The sequence below is a fragment of the Chlamydotis macqueenii genome, chromosome 2, assembly GCF_036417535.1.
Source record: "Chlamydotis macqueenii isolate bChlMac1 chromosome 2, bChlMac1.mat, whole genome shotgun sequence".
Lineage (NCBI taxonomy): Eukaryota > Metazoa > Chordata > Aves > Otidiformes > Otididae > Chlamydotis > Chlamydotis macqueenii.
In genome coordinates this window covers 13,962,875-13,983,438 of record NC_141557.1, presented here as the reverse complement: position 1 = coordinate 13,983,438, position 20,564 = coordinate 13,962,875, and the positions used below count along the sequence as shown (strand labels likewise).

Genomic DNA, 20,564 nt, shown 5'->3' with positions numbered 1-20,564 from the left:
CAAGATCTGCTTTCCTCTAGTTTACCTTTAAAAAGCACATGCCTGTGTAAAAGGAGGTAGCACACACAAGAACAGCTGACAAGTCACCTGCTTAGTCTACAGAACAGTGTCAAGCTTTCATCATACAGTTATTCCCAGAAACATGTTTCATTTTTTACACAGAAATATTACTCAAAACAGAGAAGATTCTGATGTAGGAAACTAAATGGGGGGAAAAATATATATATAAATCTTTATTTGGCAACTAGAATCTTGGAGAGCCTAATCTCAGAGTTATTTCATCCATATAGATCATCTTTATGAGAATTCTCCTTGGAAAGGCAAAAAGCATTAAATGGAAACTCCAACAAACAAAACAGGCAATATTCACTGCTTTGTAACAGTAGCTAGTATTACATTACACCAATTTACAAAGTTATGACCAATAAAATATCAAAACAAACTATTAAATTAGTAGCAAAGAATGAAAGGTTATCTTAAAGAGATTGTAAAGAACAACTCCTTTTTACACATTCCCCCTCGAAAACAAGTTGTGTCAGTCTAAGGACGGTCTGCAGTCAAATGTATCCTCAGAATCATTCAGACTGCAAGCTTCTTCGCTGTGCAAATAAGATATTTCTAAGTAAATTCCAGAATTAGAAATCTTTGTAAGGTACTCACAAACAAAGAAGACATGACTTTTTTTTTTTCCTCTTTAGATCCACAACTACACTATCTGAAGCACCAAAACCATTATGGATCTCTGCTACAACAACTTACTTAGAAATTAGAGAAACTGGCAGTCTTCACCACAACAGCACAAGAAAATAGCAAAGGCAGCTTATCTGACAAAAGCAGAAAACAAATATCTCTGAATTTAACTAGCCTCTGTGCCCTAGGCTTCAGCTAGGAGTCCAGATGACCTGACTATTGTAAGTAAGTTTCTCAGTTGTAATAAACCTATTTAAGACTAAAATAGTATCTGTACTTGTTCACGAAGACACACATTTTCCAAATATGCTTTTCCTTATTCTACAGAACAGTCAAGTTTTCTTGCAAATGAAGAAAGTTAAATCTAGTATTCTTCCTTGACACAGGACACTCAGTTTGCATAACTACTGAAATTAAACCAGCAGCTTAACCACAGAAGCACTTCGCAGTCATCTCACACATTTTCCTGTATCAACCAAATGATAAAAATCAACATCAAAGTCTACATGTTGGATACTAAGTTTCTGTGGATTTCTACAGAAAAGAGCTACTATCAGTCTCAAAAACACCCTACAGAGTAGCTTTGCTACAGAAAGTTCACATTCTTGTTGAAATTGTACTACTTTATCCACCTAACTATATCTCTCAGTCCAAAATCCAAATATAAGTGCACTGTTCAAAATGTTGGGAATATCTTAATAAAAAAAAACCTTTGAGGGGAGATGAATCATTAGTTATCACTGGTATTTTACTCCATAAACTTAAAGTACATTTTCTCTGTGCTGCTGTCCTTCGGAAGACCAGGAAGAAGCCTTTACTGTTCAATAATTTATCTTTACAGTGAAAGTAATCTGTCCTTCCAATAGTTTTGCAGGGTGAGAAAAGTCAAAGGAAGCTGAAGCCAAACTGCTGCTTAGGGGCCTTCACTCTATGTTGAAAAGAAGAACACCAAAAGCCTTGTGCGATTTCAGTGCTCCAGTAGTTACAATTTGAGGGGTATTACGCAGCAATGGGAAACTGAAGCAACTCCAAACTAAAGAGAGAAAAAAAAAAAAAAAAAGACCATCAACAAGAAGATACTGTATCCAAGGCCATAAAAGCTCGCAAATTCTGTCCTCAAGGTTAAAAAAGCATCTAGTTAAGATCATATATTAACAGAAAGTTTTGAATAGATCTTCCCCATAAGACCAAAGTAGAACTTTTGGAAAATCTCTATGATTGTCAGTCTTCCTCTGCAACAGAATCAAAATTCATAGAGCACTTGAGGACTCACAGTCAGAAAAAAAATCATGATCACGTGAACTTTATTTACTCTCCCTTCTCTTTGGGATGATTCCTATGTTAAAGATGCATTTTATGTTTCTGCTTCATCATAGAATCCTTGTAAAATGGAGGATTAGAGGAGGAAGAACAAATGTAGAAAAACAGAAAAAAAGCAGGTAGCCATGTTGCATACTTTTAAAACAATTTTCTGTTTGCAATACAGCCATCTTCCTCCCTGGGTACTCTTCATCCTATTTATTTGGTTGGTGGAAAACTCAAGACAACAACAGGAAGATCCTGATGTTCTACCCATTCAAGAATTTATTTCTACTGCTTAAAGGTAGTTATCAAAGTACAGATGAGCTCCCGCTCTCTAATCAAGCCTGATCAGCCTCTTAACTTAAACAGCACTCCCTAGCCTACTGAACAGTTAGAAGAAAAGTCTTGAAAGTTAAATAAGCATTCGTCATAACCAAATTATTGTCAATAATATCTCAAATAGACAGACATAGTGTCAGTAATTTACCAGACAATGAAGCAACTCCAGAAACATTTATTTCTGCAGACAACCTTAAAGGAAATCTGAAGGTCAAAGGTGGCTCAAGATGACTCACAGGTTAAATAAAGTGAGTATGGCCTTTCAAGTGATCTTTTCCAGAAGACTTTAACTCGTACAATTTTGGTTTTCAGCTCATTGCCAATCTAGCATTTTAAGTTTGAGATATAAACTATATTTAAAGATAAGCTATGTTTAACAATACAATCATGACTAGAGTTACAAAGAAAACACTATATTCAAGATAAAAAAGTTCTGGGGAAGTAGTGAAGCAAAAAGTAGTTCTAGAAGTGGAATATGCACAATACAAGCCTCTTACCTCTAAAATATTACTAGTCTGCATATCCCATTTGATCTCAGCTGTCTCAAGCAGCACAAAAGAAAGCAAATACACTGCTGCACTGAAATTATTCTTTGCTGTATCTTATCATTTTCACATCATAGTTTTGAATACAGAAAGACTACAAAGATCAATTTGTACAATAATCAGTGAAATAACCTGTACAAATTTCATTAACATACAGTTGAAATAATGCCACCTTTTTATTGCTTATTAAGCAGAAGAAAAACAGAGTTAATATGACATTTCCTTTAAAGTCCCTGTAGACATTTAGAAAGATTACTCCAATTAAATTTAATTTAACAGAGAATAAAAAGCTAACAAAGAACAATAAGATGTATTTTTAAAATGCCACATCTTCCTAAAAGATATCATTAATACTTTAGTTTTTATGTATTTAAAACCTAGAAAAAGCTTTCACACCAGCTGTACGGAACTGCCAGTTTCACCAAGTTGTTGAACGCTCAGTGAGGAGCTTGTGTTAAAACACCGAGTTTGGTTAAAGGTAGCAGAAGTACTAAACAATCAACATTACAGCTGGAAGTTACAAGTCACAGAAGCTCCTCAGGCCATTCAGTCATAGAGAATAAGCCAAAAGGCTCTTGCCTGTGCCAAATTAGGCACTAATAGTGCCACTTTTCAAGGAATACAATTAAGAGATGATAGTAAGCAAGGTCTTAAGAATTACATGCCAAATGGTTCTTCCAAGACTGCTTCCTAAGTCTGCTATTCATAAGCATTCTCCTTCTGATGTTCAATCAACTGGAGTAAATCCTAAAAGAGGATCAACAGCGGACTTGTGTACAAGGCCTCCACATAAGAAGTCCCAAGTGAAACAGTGTGACAAGAGGAATCAATCTAACATCTCACTCTATTATTTTAGATTTAAATCTATTTTAGGTGCCCTTATTTAAGTGTTTACAGCTTTAAGCTACAGCAGTTAACCACTTGTTGAAGACTGCAATATGCAATTCTCAAAAACTGCTTAGAAAGAATGACTACAGCACAATTTGTCTAAATAGATCATACAAACACATTAAGTCAGATTTGCACGTAAAGGATACGAGAAGCGATCATTCCACGTTGCTCTTTCAACATAATCCAACATAACAACAGCTTTAATTGTTGTTAGAAGTTTGTTCCATGTTTCATCAAAGTCAACTACTCGTGGTTTCAAGGACATTGTGGGGCGTTAGTGTTAATCTGTAGAAGAATTAAACATGTCAGACAACATCGCACAATCACTTAAAAACCAAACCACATTACTTTTGCATTTTCAATTTAAACTTTGTACACTGTTGCATCACGATGATACAATAACATGAAGAACACCCACCCTTCACTTCCCCACTCTCCAAATTCAAGCTCACAAGCCCCCATTTTTAACGCTATGGAACATTAATGTTGCATGAATAGTCTATAACATTAACACCAGTTAATCTAACAACATTGTGCCTCAAGTTCATCATCTTACCAAGCTGCCCATTTAACAGTGCCATATGAAGAAAAACAACTTTCTTGGAAATTTTTGTTTGTTCACTTTTATGCGAAGACTGTTTCAGCTGTATCTGAGACAATTCTGGGCAAAAACACACTGAACGCATTACCAAAGTAGATGAAATTACTACTGTGAGTTTGTAGCCTATATTCACCTCAAGCTTTCATGATACTTTTCTGGTGTTATATTTTAAAAGCCACAAAAACCCAAAAGCTTTGATTAGGATGACAAAAAGAAAACACATGTAAACACAGAGCTTGTGCAGCAGGATAAATTCTGACAAATAAGGCACGGCTTGAAAATACAGAAGCTGTGTTAGTAATTTCATATCAAAAATAATGGAAGAGATTTACTGAAAAGAAAAACATTAAATTACTGAAATAAAATTAGGAAATTACTGAAACAAAACCAGGTCCTGAGAGACACAACTGTGAAGGCCTCTTCTTTGTTTCTGTTTGTCTCCGTCCTATACACCTAATCTAGAAAAGACCTGATGTGTGACATTCCATGCACAAAGCAAGTCTAGTTCCTGCTCAGAAACTAAAACAAAAAGTGGAAAGAATATTTCTATTTCCATTTTTAATAGGTGGACAAATGACTCTTGTCTTCCCAAATTCTCAAGGTCAGAAGGGAAAAGAGAAAGCTAGTGACAAAGATTTTTAGTACAAGAAGTACACCTCTATATGGGAAATAGTGAAATGTCATGTTAAAATACTATTTAGCTACCAGCTTACTACCTTAATTGCTACTGGCTCTTAATTTTTCTCAGGCAGATTAATTCTCTCAAACCGCAGAATATACAGCTTCTCAGTTTAAGAAAAAAATCAGATGCAACTTTTACACCACATGCATGCAAAATGCCACCCTGACTAACCAAGCTCCTTAACTGCTGTTAATTCAGGAACAGCAGAGGGTTGTTTTCCTCTACCTGCAACACAACAGTTTCCACTTAAAATGTAATCAACCCACATTCGCTTTGATTTCACAAAGAAACTGAGTAGTAACCAGGTAATATCGAGGAAGTGGTATTATCCTAGGTTTTATGAACAGCAAATTTTTAAAAAAAGAACTAAAGCTCAGTAAGTGGTGCATAAATATTTTCAGTTCAGTGGAAACATTATATTTGCAACATGGTTATTACCAGTTTTGGAAATTAAAAAAAAACCCAAAACTTCAATCCATGCATGTCAGCAGCAGCTTACTACACAGAAATTCAGTGAGAGGTGACAAAACAAATAGATATCCATCAAAGACAGTAAGTTGAAAAACACAAACCGATGTAAGTTTCAAAGAAACATGAACAGCAAAGCACAGAGCACACTTCCAGGATGGAGGCCAGGGCGGGTGGGAGGGAGAAGCAGCCTTCTAAAAGGTCTAATACTATTCTTCTTCTGGAAAACACAATAGTATTTTCAGCTGACCTCAAGAAAAAACAATAATGTTCCACAAAAATTTTAAGAATCCTAAGAAATTATTGTTGTAATGAAGCTGTACTTAGTTGAATGTTACTTTATAGGTTGCTCTTTCTGAAACACACTTGGTACCTCCAAGGCAAAAGAACCATTCCTTCACAGACAAGCAAAAGCAAGAGGAGGAAGTATGAGTGAAGAAAAAGTCCTCCCCATAACACATTGCACAGAATCAGTAACGCTGTATTTAGTATGACCAAAGCCTAATGATATGTAAAGCACTATGCATCCACGTACTCACAAAGGTATTCTGGAGTTAGACAGTTAAAGACAGAGCTGACTGCTATTTGGCATTCTCTTCCAGCTTTCACGTAAATATGAATTTAAACTTGTTTTATAGACATATCAACAAACACAGTATAACTTTTTCTGTAAGACGCTAGAGTTCTGGGGGTTTGCTGTGCACAAACTGAACACTTTAGAATATTAAACATCTTGTACTGATGCAAGTAACCTCCATGGTAAAAATTACAGCAGAGCAGAATATCCACCCTAGGGTTTATACTATTCAGGGGGTGAGAAACCACACCTGCTCGACAAGCCCTAAGGTAAGCAGATATTGTTGAAACATATTTACACATGAGGCTAACGAAAAGACATTGCTTCCATCGCCTTATTCTTTAAAACACAGCACTGCCATACCGGATGCATTTGTTCACACAAATCAGTTTGGGTTTTTGGCCAGCGTCAAAACATACCTCGAATTTCCAGCCTATTTAACGATCTCGAGCAACACCACCACAGGCCAGCGGCGGGTGCGCTGCCAAGGGCAGGAGCACCCGCGCCAGGCACGTGAGCGGCGCTGCCTGCCACTGCCACTGCCGCCACCCCCGTGCCCCCGACACCCCCGGCCCCGCCTGGCAGCAGCGGGAGGACCCCGCTCCCCACGGGTCCCTCCTGCAGCCCGCGGGCCGCAGCTCCCCGCCTTCCCTCCCCACCAAAACAAAAGCGAAACCGACTGAGGAGGCAGCGCGGAGCGGCGGCCAGCCCCGCCGGAGAAGCCGCACCGCGCCCTCCCCACCGGGCCAGGGCAGGGCCCGGCCCGCGCCCCCCCCCCGCCCCCCCGGCGGCGCCCCGCGGGAGGGGAGGGCACTGCCGCACAAACCCCGCCAAGAGATGGGCGCTCGGGGCGGGCCCGGCGGAGCGGCAGGGCCCGGCGGGGACAACCCCGCGGGGCACCTGGCAGTGGGCCGGGAGCCGCTCCCACCGGGGCGGGCGGGCAGGGCCTCAGCGCCCAGACACTCGCCCGGCCCGGCCGCCCACAGCGCGGGAGGACGGGGACCGCCGCCTCCCCCTCCAGCGCGGGGCTGCCTCCCCTCAGCCCGGCGGCGCTCCCGGCCAGGGCGGGCGCGGGGGGTTACCTGGCGGCAAGGGGCCCGCGTCAGCGCCGCCCGCACGCCAGCCTCCCTCGCTCCCTGCCCCGCGGCCGCGGTCCCAGCCCCGCTCCGTCCTCACAGCGCTGCCATTACCCAAGCCGCTCGCCCCTCGCGCCCCGCCCCTCCGCCGGCGCCGCCACTACTGGGGACGGGGTGCGGCGCGACCCCGCGCCCTCCGAGCTATCGTCGCGCCGCTTCCTCACCCTCCGCGCCGCGTGCCACGCCCCGCCGTCGCCGGGCTCTCCCCGCCGGCGATAGGATGGGCGGGGGCCGATGGGTCTCGGTGCACCGTCACTTTCCGACCCCACCCCCCCCGCCTGAGGAGAGGGGCTTGGTACAGCCCACTCTACGGCAAGCACGGGCGGCCGTAATTCCCCGCAGCGAGCCGGTCCGAGGCCGCATGGCGCATGTCTCATTGGGCCCCCGCGCACGCGTTGCTTCTCCATTGGTGACGGGTCCTTTTCCGCGCATGCGCGCACCCCTCCCGCTTCGAGCGACGAGCCCGGACCATGGCACGGCCCGAAATGGAGGCGGGACAGGGCTGCGTAGGTTGCCCCTCCGGCCCGCTGTGCGGCTCCGCAGGTGCCGGGGAGACTGAGCACCGTAGGGAGTTTCTTCCCTGGGTGTGGAGTGTCTTGGTTCCCAGGCGCCCGTTTGAGGCGATTTCCGTTTCCCCAGAAAATGGAGGTGTCCCCGTCCCGCCGCGGCGGGAGGGAGCGGGCGGCTGCCCGCCGGCCTCTGGCTCCCAGCAGGGACCTTCCACCACGAATAAACCATTTCCAGCACCTGCAAGAGCGAAGGAGGCCCCATGCGGCGCGGGTGCCGGGTGCCGTCGCTCTGGTCCGGGACCGCGCCCGCCCCCGCCCCCCTGCCTCCTTCTGCCCACCCTGCCTTCGGGGTCTCCTCGGCGGAAAACGGCTTAGTTTAACACGCAATGCTACAGAAATCACACTTGAATTTTCTTGTGGCAATTTCTTCCATCTTCCCTCTGGAAATCTATTCTGCTAATGCACCTGAACCTATCCATTCTTCCCTACTCGAACAACTTAAAAGTATTTTCCTTTTAGTAACTGTATCTCTTCTGTGAGTAAAGAGATCCTTTAACAGACAATTACTAGGTTACAAAGAAATAAGTAGTATCTCCTTAGGCTATTACAGAATCTCCTTTTTTCCCCCCTTATCTGCATATGTACCATTATATAATACAATTACTTTTAAGTACATGCTTCTTATTTTCTTTGTAAAAGGTATCAACATTCAGAAAATGTTCAAAATAGCTCACTATAAATTTAGCTACTTCAATTTGTTGTTTTTTTTTTTTTTTTCCTCTTAGGAAGTTCAAGTATGTGAGGGATAGGAGGACAATATGAAAACCAACACTTGCTCAGAAAAACATACCAAATTCAGTATAGTAATTACTAATATAATTGCTGCATCACTCAAAATATAACACATTTATAATTCTAATTTCTTTTTTCTGTTATTTGGACTGTGTTTCCTGCCAGAGGGAAATCTGTGTTTGATTTCAGCCCACATGTTTGTTTGTTTAATTATGGAAACACCACACAGCTGCTCCTACGCAAGAGCGTTTCCATACCTGTATCCTCCTTTACATGCTATTCAAACACTCCTTTTTTTTCCCTTTCCAACTGAAAATAGCAACACTGGAAATATACAGCTGGTACAGTGAGGTTGTGTTCTTAAAAATGACTCAAAATTATTTTACAGTTCCCCTTGTAACTTCCAGAACAAACTTCTTCAGGCCTGGATGATAGCCAGAGATGTATTTCTACATATGCATGTATAAAATAACTGACTTCAAATTCTTAAGTATCTTTTTTACTTGGTTGTGGAAAAATATTGCTTGGGCTGCTTTTTTTTTAATTAAAAGTCAAGTCCAGTTTCTCAGTTCTGCAGAAGCAAGCTTATATATGTCTTGAATAAAGAGGCTCTTTGTTAGAAAATGGAAAAACACGCTAACTGTAGACTACATTAAGTAAGAGATTGTCATGTACATTTCTGTATCTTTGTAAAACTCCATGTAGGTATCAGGTTTACATAATTATAGTACTCCAAATATCTTAATTCCATGTGTATTCAAAAAGTATCACACCTAATTGACCTTAAATTTTAAAAACTATGAATATTTTAGGCTCTTAGATGGGCAGTGGTCTTCACATGGACAGCTGTTAAAAAAAAAAAAACCAGTTCAAAATTATGTAATCATCAGACAATTACATCAGCAGGTAGTCCAGTCAATCAACTGTTAATGTTCACGGGATCAAAAGTCTGAAGTAAAACCTCTGAAAATCATCTAGGGTGGATATCAAGTCCTCAGCACCAGCAGTTCTTTTCTACAGATGTGTTGTGTCACATTCATGAGGGAAGATATAGCCAAAGAGCATCAAAATACAAAATGTTTATGATCTGATAAACATGCAAAATGTTTTCTGGAAATCTTCCCATCCGTTCACTGCAGAGATTATTCAGTACGCTTGCCTTCACGTAGAGAGACATATTTTTCTGGAAAAGAGACATTTCTTTTGGAAAGTGCTCCATTGTTCAAATCACTCAAAACCAATATAAAAATAATACCATCTCCTGTTTACAAATTGAGCCCTTGCCCACTTCATTTCCAGTGCTTACAACTTTTTCATTATACCTTAATAATTTTATTTGGTTTTTTTAAAATTAGTTTTATTAACTCTTTCTAGACTAGAGATTATTAACAGTCACAATTTCTGCAAACTCTCTTCTGGAAGACTGCAGTTGAGGAAGCGTGATTAGGGAAACACAATTAGGAGAAAGAACATGATCATTCATTATTGATTTTTATGTAAGGTATTTAAAAATTGTTCTCAGATTTATAAGTATTTAATTAATAACAACTTCTAAGTCCTAAAACTTTGTGAAATCTGGATCCCCTTTTCATCGAGTTTATTGGCCAAGGCTGGCCAGAGCATTATCACCTGAAAATACACAGTGGGGTATTGCGGGAGCCTGAGATGAGCAAGTTGTGAGCTCTGCTGTGTGTGCTGCTCACGTCATCCCGTCACTCCCACGGTGCTGCCTGCGTATCTGAAAGAACAGAGAGGTTCTCCTACAGTGCATTAAAATAATTTTAATGTATCTGCTCAGAACAAGACTAAACTTGTGTGTATACACCAGTGCTTTACAGGAGTGGATACATAATTTACGCATCAGTGAGTTTAATTCAGTGTTCACTCTGCAGTGAGGCGGCTGCTACTTGCTGAAACCCAGACGGTGCTCAGGTGAATTAAGCCTGCTGGGCAGACATGCCCAAGAACACCAGCTACGAAAGTTGCTGTTTGACAAAGCTTAATCAATTGATGGAGTGTTCAGCAACCTTAGCCATGTCTTCCCACCTTTCTTGAAGACAGCAAATGTGCAGATCTACTTTAAGTCCTGCATAACCTGGGCTCAGTGTTATTTTTCGGCAGTTGTAGCTAGTGGAGTCACAGATGGAAACTCCGGAAGTTTTCATAGGATGGTCCTATGGAGAGGTCAGCTTCTTCTCAGTAAATTCCTGTCAATTCTTCATAAATTGTTGATTACAGCAGTGAGCTACACAGGTTAATTTGTAGTATATGCATATGCCACCTTAAAACTTTGCCACACCACGTATACAAATTTAACATTTCTATGATCTGCTATCAAGGCTGTTGTCAATGCTCTCAGTATTGCAGTATTTCCTGAAATTCCCCTGTTGCTTATATGCATTTGTTTTCTCTTATCTGATACTTCTGTTTCTCTCTCTGTTTGTACTAACTTGTTTTCTTTTCTTTTCTCTTATATAATAAATTCCTTTGGCAGGAGCTGTCTGTTTTGTTTATGTTTATGCTACATCTAACACTGTACTATTCTATTCCAAAATTAGGAATCCCACAGGCCTATGATAATACAAACACTGCATGAAATATGCCACTATAGGACCGACTGCTTTATGTAGAAGCCGTTTCACAGACTGCAGTCTGAAGTGACAGAAAGTAGTCCACATTCCCTCACCACCACCATTTAATTTGCAGATGCCTTCCATTTTACTGTTACCTGCTCTTTTTGCCTCCAATTTCAAATAGCATTTTTACAGTAACAGATCCTTTAGCCTTTTTCACTTAGAAAAAGAGAATATTTGCCAAATTCTGACCAACTTACCTGTCTCTCCTTCCCTTGCAATCACTTTCTTTAGTTTTATGCTGGATTATTCATGTTATATTAAATTTTCACTAAATTAGTTACTCAATCTACATTATTGGTGCAGATAATAATATTAAAATAATTTTACAGTAATATACTTTTTTTCTAAAAACAAGATAAATGAAAGATATATGAAAGCAGGAATGAGCCTTTATTTCATTATAGTTATTTTTAATCTAGACTTTTATTGCTGCTGTTTGTCTTTCATGTGGTGATGTACAAAATATTATTATAAAGTGTTATTCTTGTAGCTTTCATTTTTTTAAGTTTATGAAGAATTTTAAATGTGTGATTATTTTATCTGCTTAAACCTCTTTAATTCTTGATAAGGAATGGAGGCTCACTGCAATCATGTCCACTAGATGTCAGTGCTGAATATAGAACAAACTGCAGTTTATGAGTTTAAACTTGCACAACCTGCTCTAAGACTAACAAAATCTAAATCTTTTTGTTTAAAAATAGGAAAATAAACAGAAGCTGAGCTCTGCCAAACAATATTTATTAGTTAACCATCAACTGCTTTGTTCAACTCCTAGATTTGTTCTGTCCTTCCCCAGGACCTGAGATTGCTTGGAAAAAAATTCACAAATGTCATTTTTTTCCTTCATTATTAAAGAAGGGCGCCAATGTATTTTCATGTCATTGTAGCCAAGCAGCTAAATTATCTGTATGTATGATCTATGCAAAAAAAAAAAATTGCTAAAATAATTGTCCTGCAACATTATTGACATGTTAAATTGTGTATTTAAAACTTGTATTTAAAGATCAATGAGTAGTAAAACTTTTATAATGCAAAAACTCTGAATCTAAATGATCCTACTTTGAGGACTTTTCAGATATAAAATAGATTTATATGTGAGGTATCAAAATAGTAAAAGCTTTTAGAGCTTTCATTTGTTCTGTTACAAGATTGTGTATCCTCCCTGTTCAGTGAGAGTATCAAATGCAGACATCTCAGGTTATTACTTGTTATGGGCTGGGCTGAATTAGATATAATTTACTAACAAACAAGTAGTCTGGCATTTAAGAGGTTTTAGTGTTCCTATTTATCATATTGCTAATTTAAGCAAACTTGGCAAAAGAGTAAAAGAGCTTCTAATGAAGCCCTTATGTGACTTTTTTTCTGGCTTGCTAAAAATGGAGAAGTCCTGGCTGTGTCATTACCTGGCTGGGTTTGAATTAAAAATTGGGATTTTGCTTTCAGAGTTTTAATTTGAACATAAAACTACCCCTGAAGTTTACTATAGTAAATAAGCTGTTGTTTGTAGTTTTCATGCTTTAGCTTATATGCATAAAATCCCAAAGATACGTGTTACAAAAGCATGGTAACAGAGTTGAGTACACAGAACTGTTAAAACATGATATAGCGTCTCTGTCAGCTGCATTAGGAAAATGAAAGCGCCACGTGAGGGCACTGTACGCAATGGAAGGAACGTTGGCAACTCCCAGAGAAGTTATTTTGCCTCTACCCATGCATGATTAAGAAATACATTTGTTTACAGTGGCAGCAGTGAACCAAACAAAACACTACAGCCAGGCCGATATGCTTCTAAACTCCTTCCCCTTTAATTCAGAAATTGTGTAATTGCCCTCGGATAGTGATCCAAACCCTTTGTTAGCAGTATGACTACTTTTTATAAAAGACACATAGATCTTGTGCACCAAGTAAAATCATATTAAAAGTCATATTAAAATAATCTTCACGAGGAGATTCTTGTAACACAATTAAAAAGTATTACTCAACAGATACCGTTAGAGGAAGAGGTCTGCTTCTTTTTCTCTGCAGGGCACAATGTTTTGGAGAAAAGAGTCATGTAAATCTTGAGTGGTTCTACCACTGTACTGAAAATGTAAACCCCAGCTACTGCTCTTTGACATCTGTGTGTGGGGTATGTATAAATACACAGAGATGGAAGAGAAACATTTGACCGCGGTGACTGCACAACCCTTAGTGGTGATGAATCTCAGACGATACAGCTTAGCTTTGAGACAAGGTTGAATTTGCAGAGCTGTTCTTTCCAAACAAAAAAAAAAAGGAAAAAGGAGCAAACAATACCCGTCTCCACTAAAATATGATAAATAGGAAACGTCTAGTGCCCATTTCTAAGACATAATTGTCCAAATTAAACTAGACATTATTCCACTCACAGTTTCCTCAGGGGTTTTGGGGAAATTATTTTCTAAATAGTAAAGCACATTTTTCATACTTAATGGAGATTGAAACCTTCTGTAATGTGCAAAAGTGGCAGATAAATAGAATGAGAAAAAACAGTTCATAAATAAGCCAGCTGGCAAAATAGCATCATCAAGGAGAGAGATTAGTTGAGCTAGCATTTGATAAAAGATATTTCCTCTTCAGGAAAAATATGTTGCTTTAGCCATTTACGTGTGTTATGGTAGATTAAGAACTTAAAACTTTTGACATGAAAGAAATACAAAAGCTCTGTCACATAAACTACACTGTGAATAGCCTGATAATCTCCTGTTAAACTTAATACTATCCCATTGAATTATTTTTTCACTTGTATCTCTTCCTTCCTATAAAGATTTATAGCTCCCAGACACCTCTACTTTGCAGTTAGTGAGCTCCATTTATTCAGTTGCTTTTTGCTTTTCATTTTTTATTTTTCATTCTTGCTCTTCACTGTCATTTACAACCACCTACCACCAACAAAAAAAAAATCTGCTTCCTCATTAAAAACAACGTACAGATGCTAGAAAATCTGGTCTACAGCCAGACTGTTAACCAAATGCAAATTCCTCTTAGTATTTTTCATAATTTCATTGCATATTTTTGAACTAATATGAGATCTTTATGTGTTTGCCTTTTACTGCATTATCTGAATGGTTAATGTCACTCACCTTTGCGTGCGGTAGCTTCTCAGGATCTGTATTAGTGCCTCCCACATTACTGCATTAGCTTACTTTGCTTTAGAGGATAAATCTTTTGCAAAGCATGATCGTACAACAGCAAACAGTTTGTGGTACATACACTCCTGTGGTACAGTATATTCACATTAAGCTACCTGAGCCTTCTAAAGCCTTTCAGGAAGCTTTTCATACTGGCAAACTCTGTTTTCTGTGTACTTCTTTTAACACAGCCTATTCAGAAGACTTTTAACAGTAAAGTTTTATGTATTTACATTTTAAATAGAACTCAAGCAGTTGTTTGGAAAGTGACATCAGTTAATATTAAATTATAAGTACAAAATAACATTTTATACAAACCTTATACTTTTCACCAAAGAATTTCAAAGATCTCTACAAACGGTAATAAATTACAAATGGTTAAGAATGCTGTGAAGTACAAATACTACACCAAATGTCTAACTACACAGTCACAAATAATTTTAGTTGTCTGTGTTGTTCAAGCAGTGATTGATTAATTAATTAATGAAGTGGAGCTGAGCTTGGCAAGGGACACAAGGAATAATAAGGAGGGATCTACAAGTATGTCATCCAGAAAAGGAAGGTCAAAGAAAGTATACTCACCTTGATATGCAAGACTGGTGAACAGGTAACAACAGATGAGGAGAAGACTGAGATACGCAACAACTTTTTTGTCTCAGTCTTCACTGGTAAACCCTCTTCCCAGACCTCTCGAATGGATGGATCACAGGATAGGGGCTAGGGGAGCAAAGTCTCTCCCACTGTAAGAGAAGATCAGGTTTGTGACCACCTGAAGAACCTGAATATACGTAAGTCTACGGGACCTGATGAGATGCATCCCAGAGTCATGACGGAACTGGCTGACATAGTTGCCAAGCTACTTTCCATTATATTTGAAAAGTCATGGCAATCAGGTGAAGTCCCTGCTAACTGGAAAAAGGGAAACATTGCACCCATTTTTTTAAAAAGGTAAAAAGGAGGATCCTGGGAACTAGCAATCTGTCAGCCTCACCTCTATGCCTGGGAAGATCATAGAACAGATTCTCCTAGAAGCTGTGCTGAGGCACATGGAGGACAGGGAGGTGGTTCAAGACAGCCAGCATGGCTTCACCAAGGGCAAGTCCTGCCTGACCCACCTGGTGGCCTTCTATGATGGAATGACTACATCAGTGGACAAAGGAAGAGCTACAGATGTGATCTACCTGGACTTCTCTAAGGCCTTTGACACAGTCCCCCCACAACATCCTTCTCTCTAAATTTGAGTGATATGGATTTGAAGAGTGGACTGTTCGGTGAATGAAGAATTGGTTGGATGGTTGCATCCAGAGGGTAGTGGTCAGCAGCTCAATGTCCAGATGGAGGTCGGTGACAAGTGATGTCCCTCAAGGGTCTATACTGGGACCAGTACTGTTTAACATCTTCATCAATGACATAGGCAGTGGGATTGGGTGTGCCCTCAGCAGGTTTGCAGATAACACCAAGCTGACTGGTGCAGTTGACACGCCTGAGCAACGCGATGCCATTCAGAGAGACCTGGACAAGCTCAAGAATGGGGCCCATGTGAACCTCGTGAGGTTCAATAAGGCCAAGTGCAACATCCTGCACCTGGGCAGGGGCAACCCCTGGTGTCAATACAGGCTGGGGGATGGAGGGATTGAGTGCAGCCCTGCGGAGAAAGACTTGGGGGTACTGGTAGATGAAAAGCTGGAAATGAGCTGTCAGTGTGCACTCGCAGCCCAGAAGGCCAATCGTATCCTGGGCTGCGCCAAGAGGTGCATGGCCAGCAGGTCGAGGGAGGTGATTCACCCCCTCTATTCTGCTCTTGTGAGACCCCACCTGAAGTACTGCATCCAGCTCTGGAGCCCCTGACATAAGGACGTGGATCTGTTGGAGTGAGTCCAGAGGAGGGCCACAGAGATGACCAGAGGGCTGGAGCACCTCTTCTGTGAGGACAGGCTGAGAGAGTTGGGGCTGTTCAGCCTGGAGAAGAGGAGGGGCCAGGAAGACCTTATAGCGACCTTCCAGTAGCTAAACGGGGCTTATAGGCTTATAGGAAAGATGGGGAGAAACATTTTAGTAGGCCCTGTTGCAATAAGACAAGGGATAATGGTTTTAAACTAAAAAAGGGTAGATTCAGACTGGACATAAGGAAAAAATTTTTTATATTGAGGGTGGTGGAACATTGGAACAGGTTGCCCAGAGAGGTGGTGGATGCCCCATCCCTGGAAACATTCAAGGCCAGGTTGGACGGGGCTCTGAGCAACCTGATCTGGTTGGAGATGTCCCTGCTTCTTGCAGGGGGGTTGGACTAGATGACCTTTAAAGGTCCCTTCCAACCCAAACCATTCTATGCTTCTATGATTTATAATGTAACTGTACTTTGTCTGCTAGGGTACTTTGGTTTAGTTTGGCATGTTTTGGTGCATCAGTAAGTGCCCCTCCTTTCAAACTACTTTAATATTCATAAAATTAGATTTCTCATTACAAATCCTAAAAAAGTAAAAAAAAAAAAAACAACAGACAAACAAAACACATTATATGTTGTATTTCAGACTGTACATCTGTGCATTGGGGTGTAAAATATTGTAGCATTACTGCAAGTTACTATCCAAAAGAAAATCATTACCCAAGAAAATCAAAGTAATGATATTTTAAAAAATGGAACTAGATTAGTACTTGATACTTCCTTCAACAATAATAACCTCCAAGCCTTCCAAATAAAGAAATTCTGTTATTTACATGATACAAGGCAGTGTAGAGCTGGCTGAGGTACTGCAGAGCCTCACGGCTGTTAGGCCGGACTTCTCACTAAGCCATACCTGGAGCTCCTCAAGGCTGTTCCTTCCTGTGCTTCTGGCATCTGCAACCCACAAAAGTCAAGGTGGTACCTTAGCACAGCGCTCATTTAGGCATTATCAATTTCCAGAGCTTCCAGTGATGGACAGTAGTGAAAAATAAGAAGAAAATGATAAGTAATTTGCTCTTATACTACTCATACAGTCACTCAGTCTTACTTCCAACTTAACATGTTTAGGAAAGGAAACATAACTAAATACTTATAATCCTACAGATGTGTAACATTTTTTATAAAACCTCAATATATTCAGGAAAAAAAACAATTTACAAAGCTTTTACCTTTTACAATATAGTTCAATATTTGCCTTTTATAGGTGTGCCATTTCTGTTTCTGTTTGTAAGCCAATTGAAATGCATTGCTAGCAGTTTTTATCAAAAAGAATAGGTAAAATAAATGATCAATCTTGTCTTTTATATTCATGAAAGTATTTTATATTTTATATTCATTAGAGTGTACTTTTTGCCTAATCTATTCTCTGTTTCAGATGAGCAGGATTCTGTTGCAGCATGGGGGTACTGGTTGCTTCTGCCTTTCATCACACTTACAACATAAGTTGCGAAAACAATGGCTATGTGATGATTGCACTTCCCTGTGACCACTCTACAAGTTCGGCATTTCTCCCTCCATTCTTTCAGAGGTAATGACGGTGTACAGGTAGGGTAATTTAATGACCAGCCAAGACTTGAGTGGTCTGCAAAGAGATCTGTGGTGCAATTATTTTATGGTAATTCTGTCTCCTCTAGGTTCATATACCCACTAAGAAATTAATTTATGACCTATGACAATAATTATAAACATGCAATCTCTAAGGAGGTGAAGATGTAGATATTAAATATCAGACTGCATAACTGAAGAAAACCAGAACACTGTTAGAAAAGCCTAACAGTGAGCTCCATTAAGTGTTAGGCAAGAACTGAACATCTTTTAGCTAAGCATTCAGCTGGAATTATTTCTGGCATAATAAAATACTTTTAAGTTATAATTTTATGTATATAAATAACATCTAGGGCATTTCAGACATAATTTGAAAAAAGGGTTTTCTTTAACCTAAAGGTCATATTTTATTATCATGTTTAGGATGTGTAGGTGTGGAATGGGCTGAAAAGAGATATATGTAACACTCCAAATGGCTCTAGGATAAAAAAAAAACCAAACAACCACAGAACAAACATTTAAATATCGGTCAAAATGGCAATATTGGGATGTCCTGGTTTTGGCAGGGATGGAGCTAATTTTTCCTCTCAGTAGCTGGTATGTTTTGGATTTTGTGTGTGAAGAATGTTGATAAACACCCTGATGATATGAGTTGCTGTGAATGAGACCACGGACACCGTCCCGCTTTCCAAGTCTCGCTAATTTGCAGATGCAGGAAGCTGGGAGAAAGACGGACAGAGTAATTGATCCAAACCGGCCAGAGAGAGTATTCCATGCCATAAACATCATGCTTAATATATAAGTGGGGGCAGGCCAGGGTGGGTATCTGCCTTCCTGGCATCCATCTTTCCTCTTCGTTTTGCTGGCATCGTTCCCCCTACCTTGCTGGCTCCCTTTTGCCGCTTTGCTTGCTGCTCGGTTTTGTTTCTGTGATCGCTGCTTGGGACGGGCTGTATTGGTCATTGGGACATCGAGTGGTGAGAAAACATATATTGTTCACTTTGTACATTTTTAATATCCTTATATTCTGTTATTATTGTAGTCTTCCCTTGTTATTTCAGTAAATTGTCTTCATCTCAACCCACGAGTTCTCCTTCCTTCCCAATTCTCTCCCCCATCCCACTGGGGAGGGGGAGGGTAAGCGAGAAACTGTGTGGTAATTCGGGCTAAACCATCACATGGGATCATTTCTATAATGCATAATCAAAGCAAAATCATTAAATATCAATATTATTATAAGTAGAAGACCAGTCTGTTTTCTGTCAGTCTAACCTGTATAATGTTCAAATGTCTAAAATCTAATTAAAAATAAATTTACAAACAATATAGGTAGCATATCCCTTTTTCTGTCTTTACTTATGCCATGCCAATCTATGAACTTTTTTACAATAAAATATATTGCACCTAACTCAAATTACTTCTCCAGATAGGGTTCTGAGTTGCCCAAACAGTTGTATCAATGTAACTATGGGGGTGGGAATGAGATGCCAGGGGCAGCTGGGGCTGCTTAAACTGACATTGCTGTTTCAGTTACACTTTCAACTTCTCTTTACAGAACTTCCCACTTTGCCTACCAAAGCCAAAAAAACAGTTAAAAAGTAACTGCTGCTGAATTGGTGATACTTGCTTGAATCTGCAAGACATCAGGTTGGATATTTCAGGTTAGAGAGAAAAGACGACCCAGGCAGTCACTCTGATGGCAGCAAAGTGCCTGCATTTTAAATTTATGTTCAGTATGATCTTATGTAAATTATCACTTTCATAAAGGATCCTGTCCTGTGTCATCTCTTATGGATCACTTTTGGTCTTAGCATTTGAAATTAAATTTGTTCATATCGGGGACTGATACCAATATAACTAGAATCATTTTAGTTAAAGCAATGCACTTCTGTGGCAAAGGCCATTTTGGCCTCAGCTAACCTCAGCCCTGCCACAGTAAGAACGCAACGCTTCCTCTTCATTGCCTTCCTCTTCCAGCCCACCAGCTTCAGTAAGCCACGTCAAGAGCTGAAGCTGGTGAGTCTTTATATCCCCAAAGACTAAATCCCTTTGGCAGTTTGCTCACTCCTCTGGTACGCTTCATTAAATTGTCAGAGAGAAGAGGTATAAATAGTAATAAATTCTTAGTTAAACATTTCAAAGCTGCTTATGACTTACTTGAAAAGTGATAGAAAATAACCGCTTTTCCAAATCCACACTGTAAGAGTTCCATGGAACTTTTCAGCTTGTTTATCACTCCAGTGCTTTCTGTTATTTAACACACTCATTCGGAATTTCTTCCCGTTTGTAGTCAGACTTCTAACTCCAAAAATATTTTTGAGGTGCTACTGGTATCACAACAGGTACTTTTGGCTTTTTGAGTATACTAAACAAAGACAGAATTTCTTCCAAAGCCTTCAGCAGAGTTATTCTTGATAGTTTGACACTTGCCTGCTCATTTGATTATCTTATTATTCTATCAAATATTTTCTAATTGTCCGGCAGTTTTCTAATAAAGCACATCTTTTGATGAATGGGCATAATAATTTTGTACCGAATGGGTTAGCTGTCAAACCAGAAGGTTATTAATTGTGGGGAGATAAATTCCTATTTTAAACCCTGAAAAGACACATAAAATGTATGCAAACAGAAAGAGGGAAACAGAACTCAAAACAGGAAGGGGGTGTTGTTCAGTATTTCAACAAAGGAAATGTAGGATGAAAACTGAAAACTTACATAAACAACGGGGACTTTAAAAATTTTGTATTATTTGCACTA

At 39.9% G+C, this 20,564-nt stretch overlaps 1 protein-coding gene across 5 annotated transcripts in view; it reads right to left on the bottom strand.

The window, feature by feature from the left end:
- The window catches only part of CUL2 (cullin 2), a 46,074-nt gene extending 38,561 nt beyond the window's left edge, over positions 1-7,513 (bottom strand). For 2 of the 5 annotated variants that reach the window (XM_086741966.1, XM_086741970.1), the window contains exons 1-2: positions 7,286-7,378; positions 3,914-4,052 (exon numbers count right to left, since the gene is read on the bottom strand). In XM_086741966.1, the coding sequence (XP_086598092.1) occupies positions 3,914-4,032 (119 nt within the window). In that variant the 5' untranslated portion in view covers positions 4,033-4,052; positions 7,286-7,378. The other 3 variants (XM_086741968.1, XM_086741967.1, XM_086741969.1) reach the window with 3 other exon arrangements.
- Positions 7,514-20,564: the final 13,051 nt, after the last annotated feature.